Below are 24,373 nucleotides of genomic sequence, written 5' to 3' on the forward strand. Positions count from 1 at the left end.
TGAGTCGCATGTGACAGGAAACGGCTCCTCGTGCATTACCTCCGCAGCTCCCAGGGAATAGGGAAGGTATGAGGGAGAAGATGAAGCTGCGTCACGGAGAAAAGCAATCATGCTGTTTTTCAAGGAAATAATTCCACCCCGGTATTCCCACAATTCCCTTTAACTGCAGTTTACTTTCTATAGTATTTGTTTTTTGCTCTGGAGCCATTATAGTATTGTTTACCCAGGCAAAATATATATCGTTTCATGAGAGAGTGAACAGCTCCTCAGAGGGTTCTTGCTAAAAAAGAGAGGGGAAGATGAGAATATCCTCTGAATCCCAACTAATCTCTGAGCATGTAGTCATCGGAGAGAACAGGTGTTCGTGTTGTTCTTTTCCTTCTTTTGCCTTTTTCTCTATCAACTTCTTTCTGGTGGAGGAAGATTATCAAGATCCTCATCCAATATGCTCTTGTAAATTCAGCTGCGACGGCGGATCTGTCGGAGATGAAGCGCGGAAGAAACACTGCGGCGACTTCAAACATTCATCCGCGTGCACTTTGCATCCAATCTGTTCATCAAAAAGTCCTCACCAGATATTTAATTGGTCAGAAGTTTCAAAATACATTTTTCTCCTTGATTCTATCGTGTGCATGTCAATCATATTTTATATTTCAATAGGACGTTGGAACCAGGGAAACCAGAACAACCTCGTGCTATTTGAGACGAGAGACGGCTTCAGGTAGTTTAATTATCAACTGCTGATATAATGCAATGAAGCTAAACCTCCAGGCAACTGGATAATGAGCTTGTGACAGTGCTGAGGACAACAACCTTTTTACCGGCGGGTCCCTGGGAGCCTTGTGAGCTGTAAACAGTTGTTATGCTGTTGGAAACATCTGCAGGGATTTGAACCCCCATGAATCAACCGGACACATCCCAACAAAAACCCCACTGACACTGATCATTTAGCCGAATGCTGCTCGCGGAAAATGTGCTGAATGTTGTCATGTGGGAACGGTTCTATTTCCTGAGCTCGCCTGGCGAAAAATAGAACTCCCTCAGGAGAATAAACGGTGCTGTGAGGTGGCCGGGATTTGGAGGGATTGCCACTTCCACTAGCTGTGAAGAAAACGGCAGGGGTTGCCATGTAACAATATCTGTGAGAAGTTGCCGGGTGACGGTCTCCGTGGAGGTTGGTCTCAGGGTGACTCGCTCGCCACATCGACGCAGAGGTTAAGCGTGAGTCTCGACAGCGGCGGCATGTACGAAACGGAGCAGGTCAGAGGTAAGCAGCTGAGTTAAAGGAGGAAGTGGAACAGAGTGGAACAGAGCCGGGGTGATGCAAAGCTTTCAGACGAGGGAGAAACCCGAAAAAGCGACGAGCAGAAAACTCCAACGCCAGAGGAACCAGACACAAAAGTCTCCTGTCGTCTGTTGCTGTTTTTGTCTGCAAGTAACTGAAATGATAAATAATCCTAACAAATCAAATTGAAATATGTATTCTGGGTTTTTCTGGCAGAGAAGCAGTTTGAATGGCAGCTTGATTCATGTTTACCACAGCACAGCGGCAGGAAGACATGTTAATTCAAAATGTCTGACACATTATTCTTACTGGTACAGAGCCATCACACCTGCCTCCTCGGGTCCAAACCAAAATGAACAGGTGGGAAAGGTGCTGTGACCAACGGGCTATTTTTTAACCTAAGTTCTGCAAAATCGAGTTCAAAGGGCCATATCATAGCATAGTTATGACCCTGGATCCCCCAGTGATGGTTTGAAAGGAAATGACTGTAGTTAGGGGCAACCAGGACGTCTAGATAATTTTTCAACATTATCTAATATTTCCACAAACCAAGAACCGAGAACAGATCAGAATATTTTGAAAGGCACTAATATCATTTGGGCTGTGATTTTATCTTATACATCAATAAACTGACTGTACTTTTTTTCGAGTTGAGCAAATTATGAGATTAAAGTTAAAATCTCAACAAATAAATGCACAATAATTTCAGCTATGAGTCAAATATGAGTCCAGAAACTACAGTTGCATTCATTGCCAGTGGCCAAATTCCTTTAAATCCTCAGCTTGCTGTTCAGTGTGTGGGACACAGGCATTAACGAGTGATTTTGGACTCTACATTTTAAATGGCAGCCATGTACTTACTTTAAATCAGGTCCTTAATTATGATTGGCCGGAGTCTAAAGAATGCCACTATCTGTTCACGTCACTCAGCCACATTGTACGTCCGTTACCAGGCAACCAAGTGATTCAAAGCCCCCTCGTTAGTTACCGTTGCTGTGTTTGCCCCTCAGCCTCGTGTGGCCCACCCGCTGCTGAGCTTTGTCTTCCTCCTGCTTTTGTCTTTTTAACTTCCAGTTATTAAAGTGTGGATCATTTCCCACATCACTGACATTAGTGCCAGTCAGAGTCGACCGACTGTCAAGCGTGTTGTGATTTATTCAGCCTCCTGCCAACACTTGATGTTCGGAAATACACACACCACAGCTCTGCCCCTTGTGTATAAGTATCCTGCTAAATTATTACTCAAGTAGAATATTTGAAATCCGGACATATCTGATAATTCTAAAGAGCCTGGTTGAAGTTTCACAGGCACTTTGATTGAAAAGCTGAGGTCCTGTGCTTTGAAATTATTGTTTCTGGATGAAGGACAATGCACAAACTGAATCCTGAGTCTGTATTGTACTCTCAGAAAAAAACGACTTCTCGAAGGATCTTGTGAAATATGTTTCCTTTGTGTCAAAGTGGTAACACATTTTTTTTAGGGGAAGGTAAAGAAACTCTCTTGCTTCCTTCAACCTTGAGGTTTGTTCTGCCTCCGTGTGACCGTGTTGTCAACTTCCCTCACATGAACTATCTCTCATATATTGTTGTGGTGTCGCTGGCACAGGTGGACGTGAACCCCGTTTTCCAATTTAGCCTGAAAATTACCTGGACGGCCTTCTGAGTCTGGACGTCAACCAGCAGCACTCGATTCAAGGTCGGCTGTGTCACATAAATAAACTTGTCCTTGACGTTGACCGCTGACGACCACACACACCTCTGGACCGCCTCCCCCGGCGAGGTGGGGCACACCTCCTCCTGGGGGGAAAGAAAAGCAGAAACACACAAACACACTGGGTCAATTAATTGTTTTCTCACATCACGGGGAAATACGGCTCGTTAAAAAACAATTATCTCCATCCAGTCATTATTCTGCGTTTGTTTACTCCTCGACCGTCTTATCGCATGTTGGCAACTTGGATAAATGAGATTTTTGCCAGGTCCTGCACAGATCTCGGTAATCGCTCACATTTGTCGAAAACACGTAATCCCCGGGAAACAAAAACCCTGCCGACGATCTGCGGATGTTCATCCTCCAGTCCTGGCAGCGCTCGCCTCCCCCCCCGGCCGCTGGGAGCCTGAACCAGCCTCCCGACTCTGGAGTCTTCCTCCCTTTCACCCCCTCCCCGGCCCAGGGCTGCATTAGTGTGGGATGATTTAAGGAGCCGCTGGCCAGCAAGGATGAATGAAGGGCTCCTGCGTGTCGGGGAGAAACTCTCTCTCTCTCTCTCTCTCTCTCTCTCTCTCTCTCTCTCTCTCTCTCTCTCTCTCCCTCTCACTGTATTTACAACCGCCGAGGCGTTGGGTGACAGGAACCTTCCCACAAGCCAATGTCTTTTAGTTAGAAGGACATTAGGTAATGTATGAACTCCACTGAAGTATGTAAAGGATCGGAAGTGGAGGGGGTGGAGAGGCAGAAACAGTCTCAGAATTTATATCTGCTGCAGTTTCCCGCTCGTCCCCCGCCTCCCGACTCATCCTCTTCCCCTCCTGTGCTTTCTCTCTCCAGGGGCGAGTTAAACCGGCTCATTTGGGCGTTTTAAAACACTGACAGCTCTCTGGCTCTTTGGTCCTCGTGGCACCTTGTTTTTTAATCGGTAGCATCTTTCCAGGTCCAGTCGCTGCACCATCTGTCAGCGTTTCCCATCCAAAACAGGTTAGAGGAGTCCCAGCGACCAGAGCCAGGAATCCAGGCAGTCCGCTGAAGCAATCATCACTGGTATTGAACTGTATGAATCCCCCCACCCCCCCTCGTAGACCCACACAGGGTCATTCTGTGTTATGTGGCTGTAAAACCGTACTTATTGCACCTTTTAGGAGGTGAGAAATCGAACATCTGACGCCCAGCGGAGGGTGTGAATGGAGGCGGTCGTAATCCTCCTCGTGTTTACGTGTGTTGCATATGTCTGTATGAGTGCGGTTACATTGCATTAATGTGATTTACGGAGTATTCGGCAGCTTCAAACGAGTGTAGATATGTTTCACCCTTTGTTATTGATATTCTTACCCTCTCCTGATAATAGACCAGTGTAATGTTTTTTCCATTGATCCGCTGAAATCCCTTAAAAGAGCATTTTATAGGGATTTTGCAGCTGAGCGATGACATTTAAACAGTCCTGCTGAAAAAATACGAGTCCTCTGATAGTCCCTCAGTTTAGCCAGTGGATGATTTGTGGCGTTAATATATTTGTGACACATCATCAGCCATCTGAGGGCAGGGAAACTGCAGGAAGCAGCGGAGCAGCAACATCCAAAGTGTCAGAAAGAGAAATTCTAAAGCAAAGTAGCGGCTCACTTTGACACTTACTGTTCCCTCAAGGTGTTTCTCCAAGGTCTCAATCCAAACTGCTATGAACTGGCAATGTGAAGCAGAGGAGAAAACATCTGGACGTTTGTCTCGCTGCTGCTTTTCAAATGGTTGACAGGTCAGTTGGTCGAAGAATGATATTTATCCCTTCTTCGGATACTTCTCTTGAATATTCAGTCTCTGTATAGTATGAGGCAATTCTTCTGTACACTGGCGACACTGAAACGTCATTAACTTAAAACCAAAGTCTGTCTCTGTCTGTAGCCGAGACCTAGATTAGATTTCTTTATTTATCCACACAACGGGGAAATTCACTTGTTACAGCAAAAAAGAGAAAAACATAATTTAAATAACAGTGCCGAAGCAACAATAAAAAAGAAAGATCAAAATATATACACTACTAAACTACACATAATGAGAGTAAAAATATACAGAAAACAAAAACAACCTGCAAAACAGACACTGTGCAAAAGCAGGTACTGGGGAGAAAGTGGAGTGATGTAAGTGTTATTGTAATGAAAACAAAAGTATTATAAGTAATATTGCAACAGTAGTGACCATGATACAGAAAAAATAATTAAAAGTAAGTGACCATAATATAAATAATACTACAAGATAGTATAAAGGAAAATATAAATATTGCAATGTAACCATTATAAGTGACCATGATATAAATATAGATGTAAAGTGTTGAATATTATTGTGCATAGTAGTGATCTGAGTAAAAAAATAAAAAATAAATAAGAAAAAGAAACCTTTCTGATACCACGGATAGGACAGGACAAATAATTGAGATATTTGCATTACACGTCGTCCTATATATTTTACTAACTTGTTGATGATCACTTTAAAGGAATGAGTCTTCTCAGACAAATTAAAGCGCCTCCAGAGTGAAACACTGAGAGAAACTGCTTTAAGCTGTTGATCATGTTCCTTCAGGGACACGACAGGATTTTCAGATTCTCCTCTGCCGCAGAGGGAAGTCGGCTTTACTGCATTTGGACATTGGAATGTTTTCCCTGATACTGAGCGTATCACGGTAAAACACTCTATACGGTACTTAAGGATAATGGATCGGCCGCGCCATTACCATAAACAAATCAATCAATGCTCCCTGGTGATGGGGGGAACTTGAGCTTGGGAGCGGCCTAGCGTTCACGCAGCAATCCCCCAAGACAGCAACTGGAGCTGGCAGCGCAGCCCTGGCGGTGATTGATACCCTAATACAAACACACCTCTCCCAGGAGCGCTCGGCTGATTGTTGTGCATTCACCGCACTGCATTATGTATAACAGCCGTCCAATCAGTGAGCGGCTGGTGGATGAGAAGCAGCTCGGAGGAAACCTGTCCTTTGGAGAACACGTGTAAATCTACCAGGTATCTATCAACGAGCCTCTTGGAATATTTTGCAGCTTGAGAGGTTCGGTGATAAACGGTGAGTCAGCGAGGGAGGCTCCACGGAGAGGTGAAGCCCCCCCGACTGCAGGTGGTCCGCCAATGTATGGAATTAAAGAGAGTGGCTGTGTTCACCCTGTGTTCACCCTTTGTTCAGCCTGTGTTCATTCTTGGGTTACCTGGGTAACCCTAGATTCGCTCTTAGTTGAGTGCACAGGCCCAATTTTGGTTTTTTTGATATTTTAAAAGTCAACTATACATAAAAAAGAACATATAATTATAGGTGGAAATTAGGGCATTAAAGGTAAAATATTTGTAACTAAAAGATTCAGTTTCTCCAGTGTGAAGAATGGTTGATTTTCATTGCCACAACTAACAACTAGAAGGAGTTATACTTAGTAGAGCATATAACTCCCCCAAGGCCCACAGTCCCATTATGAAACCACATTTAAATTCAATACATCCAGATTTGTATTAATATCTGCACCAAATTGCACACACATAAATATCTGCCCCCTAAACAGACCAGAATTATCCCCTGGGAAATGTTAAAAACTATATTGAAGACAATGAAAATATAAAACCCTGGATTTGCCCCCTAATCTGGATCCAGACAGAAGTTTATTGGGTTCTTGGCCCGCCCCTCCACTAAGTTTGATGGCAATCGGTTCAGTACTTTTTGCGTATTACTGCTAACAGAGATGAAAACACCTCAGTGGAGGTATCACTCGAGTGGCAGACAGCAGATCTTTCCTCCGAGGCCAAACAAGCCTGCACATCTAAGCCACATTGTACTGAATTGGAGACACTCTGAGATCTCAACACAATAACATCTTCTTTTTTCCCTCTGACATCCGATCTATTTTCCAACTAGCTGACGAAAATGGTGGAAAATCTCACAACTATAAGTAAACTTTAAGAAACATTCCTGGATGTGTAAATTTTGGTGTAAATTGGGTTCAGCACTTTGTGAGTCATCCTGCTGAGGAACACAGTGGATGAGAGTTGTGTTGTTTACAATACAGCCTGAGAGTTAGCGGAACATCTGGTGTCAGTCGACTGGGGGTTTGATATTCAGCAGCTTCAACAACACAAAGTTACCTGATCCACCGATATAACACGAGAAGGCATCTGTGAAAACTCTGAGGCCGGCATAACTCAACCTGAGAGGAAGCTCCTGTAAAGCTCCTGATTTGTAATAAACCGACGAAAACATTTAATTGTTTCATTTGGCTTTTCAGTTCATTATTATATGAATCCACAAGTTTAAATTTGCTGCTTCACTGGTTCTGTGACTGTGACTTGGTGCCTTTGCATAACAATGGAGAATTGTAACAAACCAAACGTGTTTCTATGCTGACGATATTAATACAAGGAAATGGTCAAATGAGAATTTACAGTTTGGGGGAAAATGCCGCCCAGCTTCACACCTTCAGCTCCATCGTGCAGATGAAATTATGATCTACAGCAACAATAAAGTCAGAGTGCTCGTTCTCACACAGGAAAAGTGCAGCGAGTCAAAAATAACAAAGCTGTTTCTTCTTCCCCAGCACTCACCTGCAGAGCCAGCAGCTTCTCACTGGGCTTAATGTGTCGTTGTATCTCACACGCCACCGGCTGAATGACTTTTATACCGTCTTCATAGAACACATAGAACATGTTGCCAATGCCGAGACCTACAGGAGAGAGAGAGAGAGAGAAAGTGAGAAACAGCTCCGTTACACACCTGAAGGAGCTGGTGCCTCTGCACAGTGTGAATGTTTGCAACGGAAATAAGCCTACAACACTGTTATCTACTTCCAAAGCATCACATTATTTAATCCCTCTCATCACAGTTCACCAACCCTATTACAAAAATTCAATTAACTCCGAATAATGAATGCTAGAGTGGAGCAGGCGCCGCAGAGACGTACCTTCTTCTCGCCACAAAATGTTCGCCACTGTGAGGGAGAGAGAGAGAGAGAGAGAGAGAGAGAGAGAGAGAGAGAGAGAGAGAGAGAGAGAGAGAGAGAGAGAGAGAGAGAGAGAGAGAGAAAAACAAGGATGAAAATAAATGCAAGAATCAATAGTGTCCCCTTTTGTGAGAGCTAACAACCGAACACTAACTCGTATCGGGGCCGAGAGGAAGGGAGGGCCCCATGAAAGTTTTATGGAAACTGTCTCCCTGACACCGATGGCAACAGACAATCGATGGAGCACTCTGCTTGGAAATAATTTGATACCAAACACTACAGAGTGGAGCACAGTCCACAAACTACAAGCGCTGTAAAACGCCTCATGATTTTTGGAAGGCGGAAACGCTGAATCGGTGAAATAGGAGAAAATAAATATATATATATATAGAAAACATCCAGAGACATCAGATCATCACCCTTCAATACGAAGAGTTTTATGGATAAGCCGCCTTAGACACACATGCACAGGTTTCAGGCTCAGATGATTATCATACATCATTAGCTGGGATTAGTGCGCAGATCCTTCAGTGTTGGCTCCTGTTCTGGGTAATTTCTCGTTAAATTCACTTAGAGGTGACTAATGATGTGAGATGTGGATTGAAAGCCACACAACACCCTGAGTGGTTTAATGGGTCGACCCCAAACCCCCGATCCGCTGGCTTTCAGAGCACTCGGAGAATAAGAGACACAACGGTTGACGACTAAATAAGTGATGTGGTGAGAAGAGAATCTGAAGCCAGTTTGCAGATGGGTCCAGATGTTCGGGAACCTCTAGGGGAACTGTTGACTTTTAAAGTAAAAAAATATACAAAAACAATGAAGGAGACATATTATGCTTGTGTCGTTATGAATGTACAAGCTGTCAAAGTTAAAAAGCCCAAAGTTGGCCTCACAGAAAACACAGTTCTCTGTCAGTAGCCAGACCGATACCACCTAACAAAGCCAGAGAAAGCCAGATTGTCGGCTGAAGTTTCCTACACATGCTGCAGCAATGGACAATGAAAAGTTCATTTTTATCATTTGAAGATAAAGATAGAAAAATGTGGCTTTAGGATTAGTCTGAAATTAGTCTGTGTTAGGCAGATTGAGAAAATGTAAAATGAGGAGAATTCCAGAGCTGATAAATTCTCGACTGACTCTCCTCTGACTCTTGTGCTTTGTGAGACCCCAACCTTGTTTCTTCTATTGTCAAGTCATTGCAACTTCACTTCTTAAGAGATAAAGTCCAACTCAAGTACTGTATTATATTGTATTATGTTTTTGTATAAAATATGTTATATAACACAGCAGTGATATATGAGAGTATACAGCCAGAGATGTTCTGCCTGTAAGGGAAATTCAAAGTCATCCTTCAAAATGTACAATTTTGTTGGAGGTAAAGATGTTTTTCTCCGTAAGGACATAAAAAAACAGCAGGAGAGTTGAAACTTGTTCTCATAACGGAGTGAAAAGTGTGCGTTATATTGCTTGTACGTTAGTAAGAGTAAACAATGGCCAAAATGTTTTGTTCTGAACAAGACTGGAAAAATGATCTGTCTTTAGAGCTTTGGTTATGACCAATTCTTTATTAAATCTCATATCTGACTTATAGTTTGTTATTTCTATACATAGTTTGTTGTGCTTTGTCTCAGTTGAGAACAAACAACTTTGATTGGTATCAATTTCAATGATTAATAATTAGCTAATTTGCCCAGAGCTGCTCACACGTTTGCACACAACTGTATCGTCTAAATACCAGAGCAGATTTAACCACTCAATCAGCTTTATCCTCCAGCAGCAGCAGCTCGATCCTCTCACGCTGCCTTTTTAACCGTGACCTTCTCTCTCATTGTTCATCTGTCACCCAGTCCTCCCTCTGCTTTCCACCCCATCTTCCATTTTCAGGCATTTTCAGGCTACAAACCAATCTCCAGCCCAATTCACATCCGATTCTAATCTCACCTCTAATGCGGCGCTCGTTCCTGCCGCCTCTTGTTCGGGCGGACGGACGCAGAGAGGAAAGAAAGAGGGAAAGAACGAAGGAGACAAAGCCAACGAAACTCCACCGTGCAGTCAGTCAGCCTTAATCTTTCAAAAGTGCTTTGTCATGTGTTTCCTATGCACTCCTGCATACCTTTCAGCTCATTAAAAGTTACACAAAGGGAGTGGGGATCTTAAGATACAGGGACAAGGAAAGGAGGACGTGAGGAAGGAAGGAGGCAAGGAAAGGACACAACAAAAAAAAGGGGGAAAAACAATACCATTTATTTGAGATGTGCCAAAAAATGGAACATGGAGAAAATGGAAAAGAGGAGTTGAGATGAGATCTGGTGTGCCCGGGTCTTTTCCAATAGCCCACAGTATTGATGCTATTCATCACTCTGCAGAGAGACTGTAGCTGCTCTGCGAATACAAGGGGCCCATACATCAACTTCATCATCCATAAAACAAAACAAGCTGCTTGCCACTGTAGGCGGTGAGTTCACTCTTTTCTGCCCGTAATAACTGTGTTTCCACCGGGCTCGGGGAACGCCGATGCGTGTGCACCGGGCGCCGCCGACTCTGCGGTTCCTCCCCGTCAGCAAGGTTACATAAATTCAATTTGTTTACAAGAGCGCGCCGCTGCGTCAGTGGGGCCAAACAGCCGGTGGCGTTCACCGGAGAAGCGTGGCGGGAGACGGCGAATGCATAATATCTGTAGACTAATTGGGTCAGAGAGTGGATGCAAATGTGAAACGTAACGCAAGATGACTGGCGCGGTCGTGCACATTTGTTTGCCGCACTTTCCAGATCCTAGCCAAGAGGGTTTCTGGGAAAATATTGACCCCTGCAGTGTGTTGAAGTTATGCTTCAATTATAGGCCCCGCACAAATACTTTATCACTGACAAACTGCCGCGGCTGTAACAGGCTGAGTGCCGCGCTCGCAGTCACGAGGAAGCCCAACGGAATGACAAATGAAACGGAAGAAAAATCTTTCCCCCCTTCCTCATCTGCATTGATACAAAGCAAATATCCCGTCTCTGCCATGATTGATAACATGCGGAGCTGGTACAACTCATATCCATTACTCTGGCAGCAGGATTATGCTTCCACCTGCCAGCTCCCACTTACAGTTCGTCCAGGACGGAGACGCCTCTGGACCCCTGCGTTGGTTCTTAACTAGTAGACCTGAAGAAACTTTATAGATTACTTCTATTCTGCTTTCTCGAATGAGTTCTTTGTTTGAATACTTCTTATTAACTTGATTTAGAACAACCTCTCATGTTATCTCTATTCTTGTCTTGAAAACAGTTTGTAAATTCAGTAGAATCTGGTGATACTGAATTTCTTTACCCTTTTTCCGGTTAGGCCTCATTCTATAAGTGTTTATCAGTCGTAGAAGGTTCCCTCAATTGACTAATATCAATATTTCTTGTTCATTACTGAAATTAGGAGAGTTCTGTTTATCTTTTATGGGATTTCAGCATTTTTGTGTGTTTTTTTCCCTTTGCTTTCCTGTTGATAATTGGCACCAATATACAGAAAATCAGCAGCAAATCTTAAAAAGATAAAAACTTTCCAAAGAGAGTAGAAGTCAACTCTAATGTGAGCTGAGGTCATGAAGTTGAAACTCTTACAAGCCAAGCAGATCTAAAAAATATATATATTTGTCTTGTATGATTTGAAAAATGGAGAAAATGACAGATTCAGCAGTGAAGGGAAAGTCACGACAGGTCATTTCAGACACTGGCGCGCTGCATGCTAATTCAAAGTGGCGACCAACCGGTTGTGAGTTGCTCTCCGTCGCGTTGAAGGGAATACTGATGAAGGGAAAGATCAGTTTCAGTCCTTTGGCCTCACTCTGCACTACACAGCCATGACTCAGAGATTCAGCTTTTATATATTCACCTTCTTTTCTGCAGCCAGCGAATTTGTCTGATTTCATTTTCTGTTGCCGTGCTGCAAAGATTCGAGGATGATTGATGATTGAGGGCCGACTTCAACAGAAAGTCCCACACACTACGATTTACAGTCAGGTGCAGTCGGAGAGCCTTCAGGATGACAGCTCTGCCTGCACTGGAGTTAGAGCTGGAAGCCTGTGGGGGGGGGACTGACTGAACGGCGTATCATGTCTTTAGGAGGAAAAGTTTCGAAAAGACTTAATCCTTGAAGGAAAAAAATCCCTGAGAGTTTCGAGTTAATGGAGAGAGCATGAAACATCAAAGCCTGAGAAATAAAACTCTCCGTCTGTGCTCAACAGAAACAAAAACTGCTACTGGACACATGGAAAGGTGAATGTCTGTCCGTGCAAAGCAGGTAAGCACTTTTTTGTACGTTTCATTAAATTTTAAATTTTAATTTTAATGCTTTATAAAGACTGAAGTCAATAAATCTGTTTTCAAACGTGCACTAAACTCACAAGAATTCACTGTGAGCAAGAACCGATGCTGGTGCTATAAATAAAAATCCAGATATTTATACGTCTCGTCCTCCAGACAATTTCCTGCTGTTCTGGAAACATCCGACTCTGAACAGTTTAAATGTCTGAAAATGGCTTAAGGGTGACTAAGCCTTTTAAGAATTTCTGTTAATCTTTTTTAGCTGGTTTTCTGTTAGCTTCGTTTTGTAGTGATTCACCTTATTTTGTAAATTAAAGCACACTAGTAACAGGATAACTCCCTTTTTGAAGCACGTCCATGAGGCCGATGAAGATATCCACCTCTTATAGTCACATTGGGATAAGAAGTGAATCTTGAGGTGCCTGGAGGTTCCCACCTTCTAATTCCTATCAATAATATTCCCATTACAACAGGTTTGTTACAGAAAGCATCAGCAGGAAATATCCATAAGCTGTCATGTTGGAACCGCGGCTTTAAGGCATTTAAACTTTCCGCTGGATTTACGATAATCGCTTCACGAGGCCTTCAGCATGAAACCCAGTCGACAGCCACTCGGCTCCTGGCACTGGAGATGGAGTCGCTGCCTGGTTAGAGCCGCTCGCTGCTGGCAGCTCGTCCGACTCTGTGTGAGAACCTGCTGTGATGGGAGGGACGGCGCTGATGGAAACATGGACGCTGTTTTGGCACCAGCTGATCTCTATTCAGGGGATATGGAGCAGACAGTTTGCCAGAGAGCTCAGAATGAAAAGAGCTTTGTGAAGACTTTGGTGTGAAGTGGTCGTCCTCGTCCGTGTGGGATCAAAGCGCAGGAGATTGCACGGCTCAGGTCCAACCAATCACTTCACCCGCATTGATTTCACTTATTAGATCCACCTCTCCTGAACCAGTGTCCTGTCTGATTGGAACCAGAGCTGAGGAACATCTCAATATCGAAAGGTGGCGGGAGAAATAATTTAGCAGAACATAGAATAAAGAGGTAAAGAGAATAAAATAAAGACATTAAAAAGCTGATTAACAAGGTCAAATCAATAGTTCATTGACCCTGCCTCCTGCATGTTAGCAGATGGGACATGGAGTACAAAGTTCAATAAACCGTAGGAAGCTGTTCTCAACCTGATGTATGTGTAAATTAAATTTTTTCGGAGAAGTTTGGTTTCGATAATCTATTTAATGCAATAGCAACAATGTGAAATGTCAAGTTTATTTGGATTGTAGTGACTCCAAATAACGGCAAAAGTGCAAAATCGCGGCTCGAGTAAATATATATAGTGTCATTTGTTAGAAGAAGAAACACCAGAGAGAACAGGGTGATCTACATTTAAGGGAAAGCAACCGACGCAATACTTTAAAATAGCCAAAATAAAGGTACAGTCCATATGGATTGGAAACGGGTGAAGTGACCTCAGCCCGTCTGCAGATGTGTCACGAATTCAATAACTGATCACGACTGAGTGGAGATGTTTTTCAGTATAAAGGCGTAAACTTGCTTCCCTGCCCACTGAAGTGTCAAGATCCCTTCTCCCTGCTGAAATATGTAAAGGTAATTTACAGTGAATCATAAACAGTTAGAGGACAGTATGTAGGAACAGAGAATGCTAGGATATAAAGAACTGACTGTAAATCATGGTAACTAAATCCCTCTTAAGAAATATTTTGGGGCCAGAAGTATTCTGGATTTTGTCCTTCTCGTTTGAGGAGGTGGCAGAAATAATTTAGCAGAACAAACAACTAAGAGGTAAAGTGTCATATGTCGATTTTAGTTAGAAGCAGAAACACCAGAGATAACTTGGTGATCTACATTTAAGGGAAAGCAACCGACGCAATACTTTAAAATAGAAAAAAAGGTACAGTCCATATGGATTGGAAAGGGTTGAAGTGACCTCAGCCCGTCTGCAGATGTGTCACGAATTCAATAGCTGATCACGACTGAGTGGAGATGTTTTTCAGTATAAAGGCGTAAACTTGCTTCCCTGCCCACTGAAGTGTCAAGATCCCTTCTCCCTGCTGACGTATGTAAAGGTCATTTACAGTGAATCATAAACAGTGAGAGGACAGTATGGAGGAGAAGAGAATGCTAGGATATAAAGAACTGACTGTAAATCATGGTAACTTAATCCCTCTTAAGAAATATTTTGGGGCCAGAAGCATTCTGGATTTTGTCCTTCTCGTTTGAGGAGGTGGCAGAAATAATTTAGCAGAACAAACAATTAAGAGGTAAAGTGTCATATGTCGATTTTAGTTAGAAGCAGAAACACCAGAGATAATTTGGTGATCTACATTTAAGGGAAAGCAACCGACACAATACTTTAAAATAGCAAAAATAAAGGTACAGTCCATATAAATGGAAACGGGTGAAGTGACCTCAGCCCGTCTGCAGATGTGTCACGAATTCAATAACTGATCACGACTGAGTGGAGATGTTTTTCAGTATAAAGGCGTAAACTTGCTTCCCTGCCCACTGAAGTTTCAAGATCCCTTCTCCCTGCTGAAATATGTAAAGGTAATTTACAGTGAATCATAAACAGTTAGAGGACAGTATGTAGGAACAGAGAATGCTAGGATATAAAGAACTGACTGTAAATCATGGTAACTTAATCCCTCTTAAGAAATATTTTGGGGCCAGAAGCATTCTGGATTTTGTCCTTCTCGTTTGAGGAGGTGGCAGAAATAATTTAGCAGAACAAACAATTAAGAGGTAAAGTGTCGTATGTCGATTTTAGTTAGAAGAAGAAGCACCAGAGAGAACAGGGCGATCTACATTTAAGGGAAAGCAACCGACACAATACTTTAAAATAGCAAAAATAAAGGTACAGTACATATGGATTGGAAACGGGTGAAGTGACCTCAGCCCGTCTGCAGATGTGTCACGAATTCAATAGCTGATCACGACTGAGTGGAGATGTTTTTCAGTATAAAGGCGTAAACTTGCTTCCCTGCCCACTGAAGTGTCAAGATCCCTTCTCCCTGCTGACGTATGTAAAGGTCATTTACAGTGAATCATAAACAGTGAGAGGACAGTATGGAGGAGAAGAGAATGCTAGGATATAAAGAACTGACTGTAAATCATGGTAACTTAATCCCTCTTAAGAAATATTTTGGGGCCAGAAGCATTCTGGATTTTGTCCTTCTCGTTTGAGGAGGTGGCAGAAATAATTTAGCAGAACAAACAATTAAGAGGTAAAGTGTCATATGTCGATTTTAGTTAGAAGCAGAAACACCAGAGATAATTTGGTGATCTACATTTAAGGGAAAGCAACCGACACAATACTTTAAAATAGCAAAAATAAAGGTACAGTCCATATAAATGGAAACGGGTGAAGTGACCTCAGCCCGTCTGCAGATGTGTCACGAATTCAATAACTGATCACGACTGAGTGGAGATGTTTTTCAGTATAAAGGCGTAAACTTGCTTCCCTGCCCACTGAAGTTTCAAGATCCCTTCTCCCTGCTGAAATATGTAAAGGTAATTTACAGTGAATCATAAACAGTTAGAGGACAGTATGTAGGAACAGAGAATGCTAGGATATAAAGAACTGACTGTAAATCATGGTAACTTAATCCCTCTTAAGAAATATTTTGGGGCCAGAAGCATTCTGGATTTTGTCCTTCTCGTTTGAGGAGGTGGCAGAAATAATTTAGCAGAACAAACAATTAAGAGGTAAAGTGTCGTATGTCGATTTTAGTTAGAAGAAGCTTTTTTAAATAATCTGCTTTCTTATGCAAATAGCTTCTAATAGAGATTAGCCAACGGGTTGTCTGGACCTTAAACACGACTTGTAAACATTAATAAGTGGACTGTAAAGAGGCGGAGATGGAGCCAGATATCCAGAAAACAGGATACTTTCTAGAGTTGATGGATTTGCATGATAATTTGTATTCAAGTCTCCTGCACCAGTACAACCTGTGCCACCACCACATGGAGAACAAAGCATTGACTGGAGATAAAGTGTGTAAAATAGCTGCTGAATATTTCATCCACGAGGATTCGTCTGTTATCTGTCTGTGTTGAACCAAGTTTGCAAAACAAGCCTTTGCCTAAGCTGCCTCCTCCAGCTTCTTGTCTCTCTCTCTCGACTTTGTTTCATCTTTTTCAGAGAGCACCATCCCTGTAAACAACGTGGAGCCAATAATAAACTTTATTTTGAAAGACACATCAACCGTAGCCAAGTGATAACCCATTAAAATATTCTGCGGAGGTATATCGCTTATGATAAAGAGTATGAGCATTTAAACAAAACGTCCACAGATCCTAATAAAGGCTTGAAGGGTTCAAGGGGAACAGTCACAGTCACAGTGAGAACAAACCAGATAACAATGCTCCTGTTCTGTCCTCTATGCTAATGAGCTCTGTAAGGAGAACACAATAAAAGTGAATTATACAGTGAAGTCCTCCTGCCAAGTGAGAGAGACAGGTCTAAATGGAGTTTTCTTTCCTCCTCAAGTCAGAGACTCGACTGACAACGATTCCGTCACCTTTTGAACTGCGGCTCAGCAGCTCGGTGAATAACTCCCGTAATTAAAAGTTCTTTATTTGGTCCAGAAGGGCACTCGAGTTTAAAAAAGGGCAAAAGAGCAGCAGCCAGAGCGACTCCCAGCCTCAGTCCACTGTACGGTCCTCCTGCAAATCCCCGATACCCAGTGGTGGGAAGTAACAAAGTAGAAATACTTTGTTTCTGTACATAAGTAGATTTTTCACATATCTGTACTTTACTTGAGTATTTCTTTTCCTGACGACCTTTTTACTTTTACTCGTTACATTTGAAAAAAATATGTGTACTTTCTACTTCTTACATTCTCAAACTGGCTCGTTACTTGAGCAGGGGAGGTTGGTTCTCTCTCTCTCTCTCTCTCTCTCTCTCTCTCTCTCTCTCATCTAGGGTTCAAAATTTGTAAAATTATACATTATATACATTATATTCATATTGTTGTTATAATTTTTCAGTCAGTTGAGATAAATCTTGAAGAGAAACATTTTGGGTTGTTTTGTGTCTGTATAGGCCTACTATAAAAAGCACTTTGCATTTTTAATTTTGGTACTTGTACTTTTACTTTTGATACTTAAGTACATTTCAACACCAGATACTTTTGATACTTAAGTACTTTTAATATGAGCTACTTTAACACTTTTACTCAAGTCATTTTCTGACGGGTGACTTCTACTTTTACCGAAGTCACTTTCAGGTAAGATATCTTTACTTTTACTTAAGTATGGCTTTCAAGTACTTTATACACCACTGCCGATACCAACACGGACTGCAGCATAATGTGAAGACGTGAGAAAGTGAAGAGACTACAGCAACAAACGCTGGTTCTGAGCCTCGGTGGATTCCTCTGACGCCGCAGAAATAATTGGCCCATGGCGAAGGGGCAGATATTTATGCCAGTTTAGCAGCAGCCTGTCAGAGACGGATGGGGCTCTGCCTGCTGGTGACAGACGGTTAAAGAGATCTCAGAACAGTGACTGCTCAGGTTTCTCCCAAACAACGAGGCGCTTGGGTAAATCTGAGAGAAGAACGATTCCGCCGCTGTGTAGGCGCCCGCGAAGAACAACAAGGTTCTGACCTTCACGCTCCTCTGCGGTGGACTCATCTTAAAGAGGCTCATTTATGCCTCGCTCATCACATCATGTTCTCCTGCTCGGCTCCGGCTTTGCTTCCTTTGACAGCTGAGCTCAGTTTGTTATTCAGCCCCCTCTCTCTCTCTAATTCGAGTGTTTTTGAACGAGTGGCCCGAGGCAGATCATGAATACACTTTCCCAGGAAATTAGATAATTACTTTCCACAAAGTCAGATACAAAAGAAAATGTCATGTACAAATGCAACGTGTCATTTGAATCTGTATCTGCATCAGATCAATGGGACCCCCCGTTTTTTTAATATCAGTGGTACATGTTCGCTGTGCCTGAGGATAACTCAGTTGGCACCAGAGGGTCCGACGCCTGAACACAGGGCCGCTGTGACAGGTTGCAGGGAATCGCCCGAGGCCCCTGAGAACGGCTGCAACAGCAACTGCAATTTCATGAGCACATTCTGGTGGTAGACCCCTTAAGAGGGCCACATGCCGCTATACCTCTCTGCCTATAGCCATGTAATGTTAGAGGTTTGAAGACTAGCACATCTATCATGTAGCATGTGTTTCCATGCAATCTCAGAGCCCATCTGCTATTGTCTGACAACAAATTAGCCTCTTGGGGCTACGATATTTCTGAGGCTACCAGTGTAGACGATCTGTGCCACGGCTCCATCTTCCCTTCATTGTACTGTGTTTCCAGTCCGACTAGTTTCTGTTATCTCGTACTTTTTGAAGGTGTTTTAGGTCCAGATGACATTTGGCTCATCCCTATTAACAGTAATTTGTATGCAAATGCAGATAAATCAAAAGGCTGATGTCGGTCAATGTGTTCTGCTTCTTTTTCTCTCCACACACACTGTTTACCTGCCGGGGAAGTCGACTACAGATGAAAACCAGACGCCTTTCGGCCCCAAAACCTGGTCCCTCATCTTTATCTCCTGCACATTCACATGCAGAGGCTGTTTGCAGAGATTAGGGTTTGATGTAGGGCCTCCCAGATCGCTTTGGCTCTGGAACCTCCAAAGACTGTTGAAGGTCTTCTGCTCGGAGGCGTACAGTACATGATAACAAGCTTCTTTTAGGTTGTGAAGACATTGCTTTCCCCTGAGATATGATCATGATTGATGCTTCAACTCCTGATTGGTCAGTTCGTCTTTAGAGAAAACTGCATGTGTTGACAATACACCCGCAGTATGACGTCCATTCAGCAGCTGCTCAGGAGCTCTTGATTGTATCCGGAACCATCGTCAGCAGATGGAATCGGCCCAGTCACTGAATTGCACACGCTCTCATTTCCATTTTTATGAAAAGATGAGACTGCATGTTCCTCCTTGACCTTGGCAACTGCAAAAGCTTATGTGTGGTTATTGTTTTAGATTCATAATTTGGGAAACAGACTTTGAAATAGATGAACTAGTGAATCATTTCGTTTAGATCTAGAATTGGTACGTTTAAGGTCTGAAGTTTGTTGGTTAAATGATTTCTCTCACATTTTGCCTCTGTCCAGAAACCAGGCTGTAAAGCAAATGTTCTGAGGTAATAAGTGAGCCTGTGAGAGTTTCTTTCTGACCAGGACATGAGGCCATATGGAGGTTTTATGGATTCACACACTCCATGTTCTCCAGTCTGTGATGCAGGATCAGGATTTATACACAAGTGGGCGCACAGATGTTATAAATACATGTGTTTTTAATCACACTTTTGCAGGTTGTTTTGCTTTTTAATGGCATTCATGTACGACCTCAGTTCCTGCAGCTGTATGTGCAAAGTGGGTTTTAGTTTGACTTACTGTACTTAGTGATCGTTATCTCCACCAATCAGGTTGTGTTTACACCCTTGTCCGTCTTTTTCACCGCTTTCTCACGGAATAATTCTTTCTTGATGAAAATAAATCAGGCACATTTAGGGACCTGATCTCTATGTGTGGTGCGGTTCAATTGAATTTAAGTGTGTCTAAGTGGGCTGTTGGGCCTTGGTGGAGCTCTGCTGAGTGCCATTCTAATGTGAAGTGTTTCCTCATGATTTTTCAACAATTGGCCAAAATGTGCTGTAATTACTTTAGAGGCAATATGACAGAATGTAGACTGCAAACTGAACTTTTTTCTGAATAACAACTCCCTGTGCTGGAATTGAACAAACCTTGAATATCTATACACACCTGGTGGAAATACATCTTACTAAGCAAGGTACATGGACAACCACCCACGTACGTTGAACACTACTTTTGCAGCTGCTCGCCTCAACATACACAACGGTGAAAATAAAGTATTTTGTCAAGTTTGTTTTATTCTTGTTCTGTTATTGTTGGATCCGATATTTACTGATGTGACAAAACAAACCTGTTTTCGAATAAAACTGTCTTCAACTTGCTGCTGAGGATTTTAAGACATCAAATATCGATGCACTTACAAATTTGACATATTTTGAGAAAGAAAAAGGCTGTTTTCTACAAATTTATTTTTTTCCCTAAGACTATGGAACCATAATTCACTTGTGGTTTATAATATTTCTCATTTGCAAACTGACTTGTGCTGTCATGTGACGTAACAGGGTCTGACAGGTACTGTGAGGAGAGGCCAATGCAGCACATGGGCCACGCTGGTGAAAAGCTCTTAGATGAAAGACACTGCCAGGTTTGATGTACTCGTAAGAGCTGGCTGATCGTTGATGAAGACGAGTGGTCGAGGTCAGCGAGAGGCCAGCGCTCATCGCGACTCGGGGAAGAAGCGAGACAGTGAAACAAGAATGGATCGCTCGCTGCAGATGAGACAAAAGGTTGATATCGATGTGAGGTGAAGCTCGGCCGGTTGCTTCCTCAAGTTCGTTACTCGTTCATAACGCTGCCTTCTCCCTCAGAGAACTGGGTTATAATGATGGGAGTTCACTGGCTGCATTAAGCATGTACTTCTTTACACGTTAATGCAGGTGACGTCTGCCTTTCACAGATAAAATGCAGGTTATCTCCACTTCATCGAGGTTGAACTCCATTTCCAGGAGGGTGGTTAACGGCAGCAGAGGATGAGAGTTGAGGTATGAAATGAGCTGAAAGGGGAAATGTGAAGAGCAGGACTTTGTAGAAAAAGATGAATACGTCCATACTTTAGAAGAAAAATACTTCAAAAGCACCAATGAAACTAACAAAATTTATCAGAGAGTGCTTTGAATACAGCGAAGGAGTAATTATTGGGCGACCTACATCACAATCAGCCTCGGAGCAGTTTGTTCAGGTTACCTTGACCCAGAGTTGGGGACATTAAAGGAACATGTTCTTATTTGTTATTATATTATATGAAAAAATAATTAACTTGACTTCTCCCTTTTCAATATTTCATATTACTGCTGCCAAGCAGGTCATGGTTTTAACCCTATCCGCATGTTTGTTTATCAGCAAAAACTACTGCAGCGGTTTCTACAAACTTTTGATGGAAGTATGAGACAAAGGCCAAGAAAGAACTCATCACATTTTGGTGAAGATCAAAATGTGAGACAGACTAAGGAGAGGATCCAGGAATACGTTTTTATCAATAACCTATTTTTTTTTATATACATTTTCTGTGGTTTTTCAGGGATCTGAAATATGTAGGGAACTGATGTCAAAGAGTTTGTGCCGTTTGATGCAGCTCTATTAAATTCCAGGGGACCGTTGGGCCCGAGCAGAATTGTTCTTGCTGTGGGAGAACAAGGTCTGTTTTGTACAGCTTGTTATTCTGCTTGCTTGTTGCAAGATAAAAAGGTATTGATTAGAAAAATATACCGGAGAAAAGCTCTGTGAAAAAAACCTAAACTTGCAAATTGTCACTTCTCAATGTGTGAAATGAATTCCCTTTAATTAATGGAAACGCATACTTACATACAGGTTTTTTATCAATTGGAATTCACACTTCTATGAAGTTTGGAGGAAACATGCACAGATAATTTCCCGTGTGAGATTCATAGCACATGTGAGTGTTTTGCATGGAAACATTGGCCGACTGTGTCTCCACGGAGCCTGAGAGCCTGGAGCCGGCTGCACACACTGTGTTGTTATAGCAAAACACACAACAACTTTAATAAAAACCCTCACATGCTCTAAATATTCAGCACAAGATCATCTGTTTGCATTTGGCATTAAACCAAAAGCAAATACACTGGTGCTTTGTTTTTCCGTTGTACATTTTTTTTCAGTAATAACAGCTGCTTGTTAAACATATTAATAACCACAAACAGGAGAAGAATAATAGCTCAGGTGAAAAATCAAAAAACAGCTGCAGTGCACACTAACGCTCGCCGTGCCTGATTAAGTTTGCTTTGTTAGCGCACAACCAGCAGAATACACACCCAGTCGTTCTGTTCTGCCCTTAAACGCTGACGTATTGACAACAGCTGGCAGCTTTCCTAGAAAATATCATCCAGCTGCCCCCTTATTGCAGCGGCCAATCAGGATATCTGTCCATCTGCGGCGGCTAATCAAATGCCAAGACAATGCAAATAAGGACAGAGGGTCAAAACTCCAACCTGCAGCCGGCTCACCGAATTAATGAGTTTGGTGTTTGGTTGTTTGTTTCACCTTCTGACTTATAAGCAGTTGCACAATCAAAAGCAAGGCTGGACTTTAAGCATATGAATTTCTCTCATTTTCATTCCGATGTGAATGATGCGTTCTCCATGTCTGGATAACAAAGCTGTTCACACATCTAAATGTCATTTGATCAAATATGTCCCTCCCAATCGCTGATTAATGAGTGTATGGATATTTCACATATTCGAAATGGTTTAACCTTCAAACGTGACATTTGCAAGTTTTAAAAAAAGCTGAAAATCTGACTTTTTATTTAGGTTGTTGCTTGAAAAGGTTTACCTGCTCTAATGTTCAGAAAACACATAACTTCCGTTGCTGCAGCTCCTCTTTTCAGCCTCTGTCTCTGTAAGGCCTCTCCTAATAAAGTCCAGAATGCTTCAACAAGTAGGACTTGTTCTGTGGCTTTGTTACGAAGCGTTCCAGACGAGCTCTATGATGCATTTGGAAACTCATAAACATCGGGGCCTGACGAGATATTACATTTTTTTTGTGGGGGAGAAAAGCTGCCGTTTAGTTACTTTTATTTTGAAATTCGAGCATTCATTCGAACGTGAGGAAATGTTTTTATTAAACCTGTAATGGCCTGATTGAATTTAAAAAAAGTGAACCAGTGGATGCATTTGTATTGGTATTCCAATACAAATCTTCTCTTTTCTGCGGTCTTTGTGCTTCTTAACTTTTCAGAGTTTTCACACAACTTACACAACTAACCTATATAACACACTGGAGGAAACAGGCTTAAGAATTATGTCTCCTTTAGTTTAGTCTCCTTTGTCACTCTGCTCTCTCTCTCTCTTTAGTCCCTCACACTCAAACACCCAACGTTTGCTGTGAAGTACTTTCAGGTCGACCTGTGTTGAAAGCACTTCTTAAAACTCTAGAACTGCAGAAATAGATTTGACTTGACATCTTGTGTGGATTAAACTAACAACACTTGTCTTTTGTTCCAGTCCTCATTACTGTTTTGTACGTCCTGATGTCTGATGACAGCAGAGCGCGGCGAACATGTCAAACACGTCTGATACCAAGGTCATTATTAGTTCCTCTTTAAACCTCATGCTCTATATTTAACAGAATTACAGAAGGTAGACAAAGTGAAATAACTTGCTGCTGCAGAGTTGAATTATTTTGGATTCAGAGCCAATTAGCAGCATTTTTCAGGCATGAAAGGCGGCAAAGAATTCACACTTTGATCAAATGATTTCAAAGCGACATAAGACGACTCACACATCTCGAGAGAGACTGAATCTCCTCTGATCAAACCAGCAGGTGCATCAAACTCCCCCCAAAAAACTGAAATTGATTAAATATGCAGAGGGAAACAATCTGGAAAGTCATGGCAACATAGACTCTGCACAAAGAGCTGCAGTTACAAATAGGAACAGCTGCTATTAGACGGAATCTAACAGGAACATGATGAGGCTGAAAAATACTCTTTAGCTGGTGATCAAACATAAAGGAAACTGAGGCATTTACATTATTTTAATTATCCCCTGTAGTACTGAATGAGTGTTTAAACATTCACCAGATAATTCATATACAGTATGTGCCGCCGATTATTAATCCTCCTGTGAAAACACATTCGGTATAATTACGACTGTGCCATATTATATTCATGTGCTGTATTATATTCATGTTCATTATCATGTTGTACAGCAGCCTGCACATGAGGGGGCCACAGGAGAAGCTAGAGTTAGAGACGTTACATTTATCTGAATATAACACTTTTATTATGTTTTTCTAACCTGTTTATGGGGCTAAATAATATTTAAATAGGTAACAAATGTGACCCTCTCACACATGCATTTCAATTTAATATCTTTTATATGGTACATTTGTATGCCTTGGCTGAGGAATACACTCCACTCAGTGCTATTCTGCTTTGTGATATAAAACTTTTTAAA

The 24,373-nt window shown here is 42.1% G+C and overlaps 1 protein-coding gene across 1 annotated transcript in view; it reads right to left on the minus strand.

The window, feature by feature from the left end:
- The window catches only part of fstl5 (follistatin-like 5), a 134,878-nt gene that overhangs the window by 11,212 nt on the left and 99,293 nt on the right, over positions 1-24,373 (minus strand). The window contains exons 12-14 of the mRNA XM_061079209.1: positions 7,940-7,966; positions 7,584-7,702; positions 2,933-3,082 (exon numbers count right to left, since the gene is read on the minus strand). Of these exons, the coding sequence (XP_060935192.1) occupies positions 2,933-3,082; positions 7,584-7,702; positions 7,940-7,966 (296 nt within the window). The remainder of the gene's footprint in view (positions 1-2,932; positions 3,083-7,583; positions 7,703-7,939; positions 7,967-24,373) is intronic.

The sequence above is a fragment of the Limanda limanda genome, chromosome 10 (assembly GCF_963576545.1).
Source record: "Limanda limanda chromosome 10, fLimLim1.1, whole genome shotgun sequence".
NCBI classification, from domain to species: Eukaryota; Metazoa; Chordata; class Actinopteri; order Pleuronectiformes; family Pleuronectidae; genus Limanda; species Limanda limanda.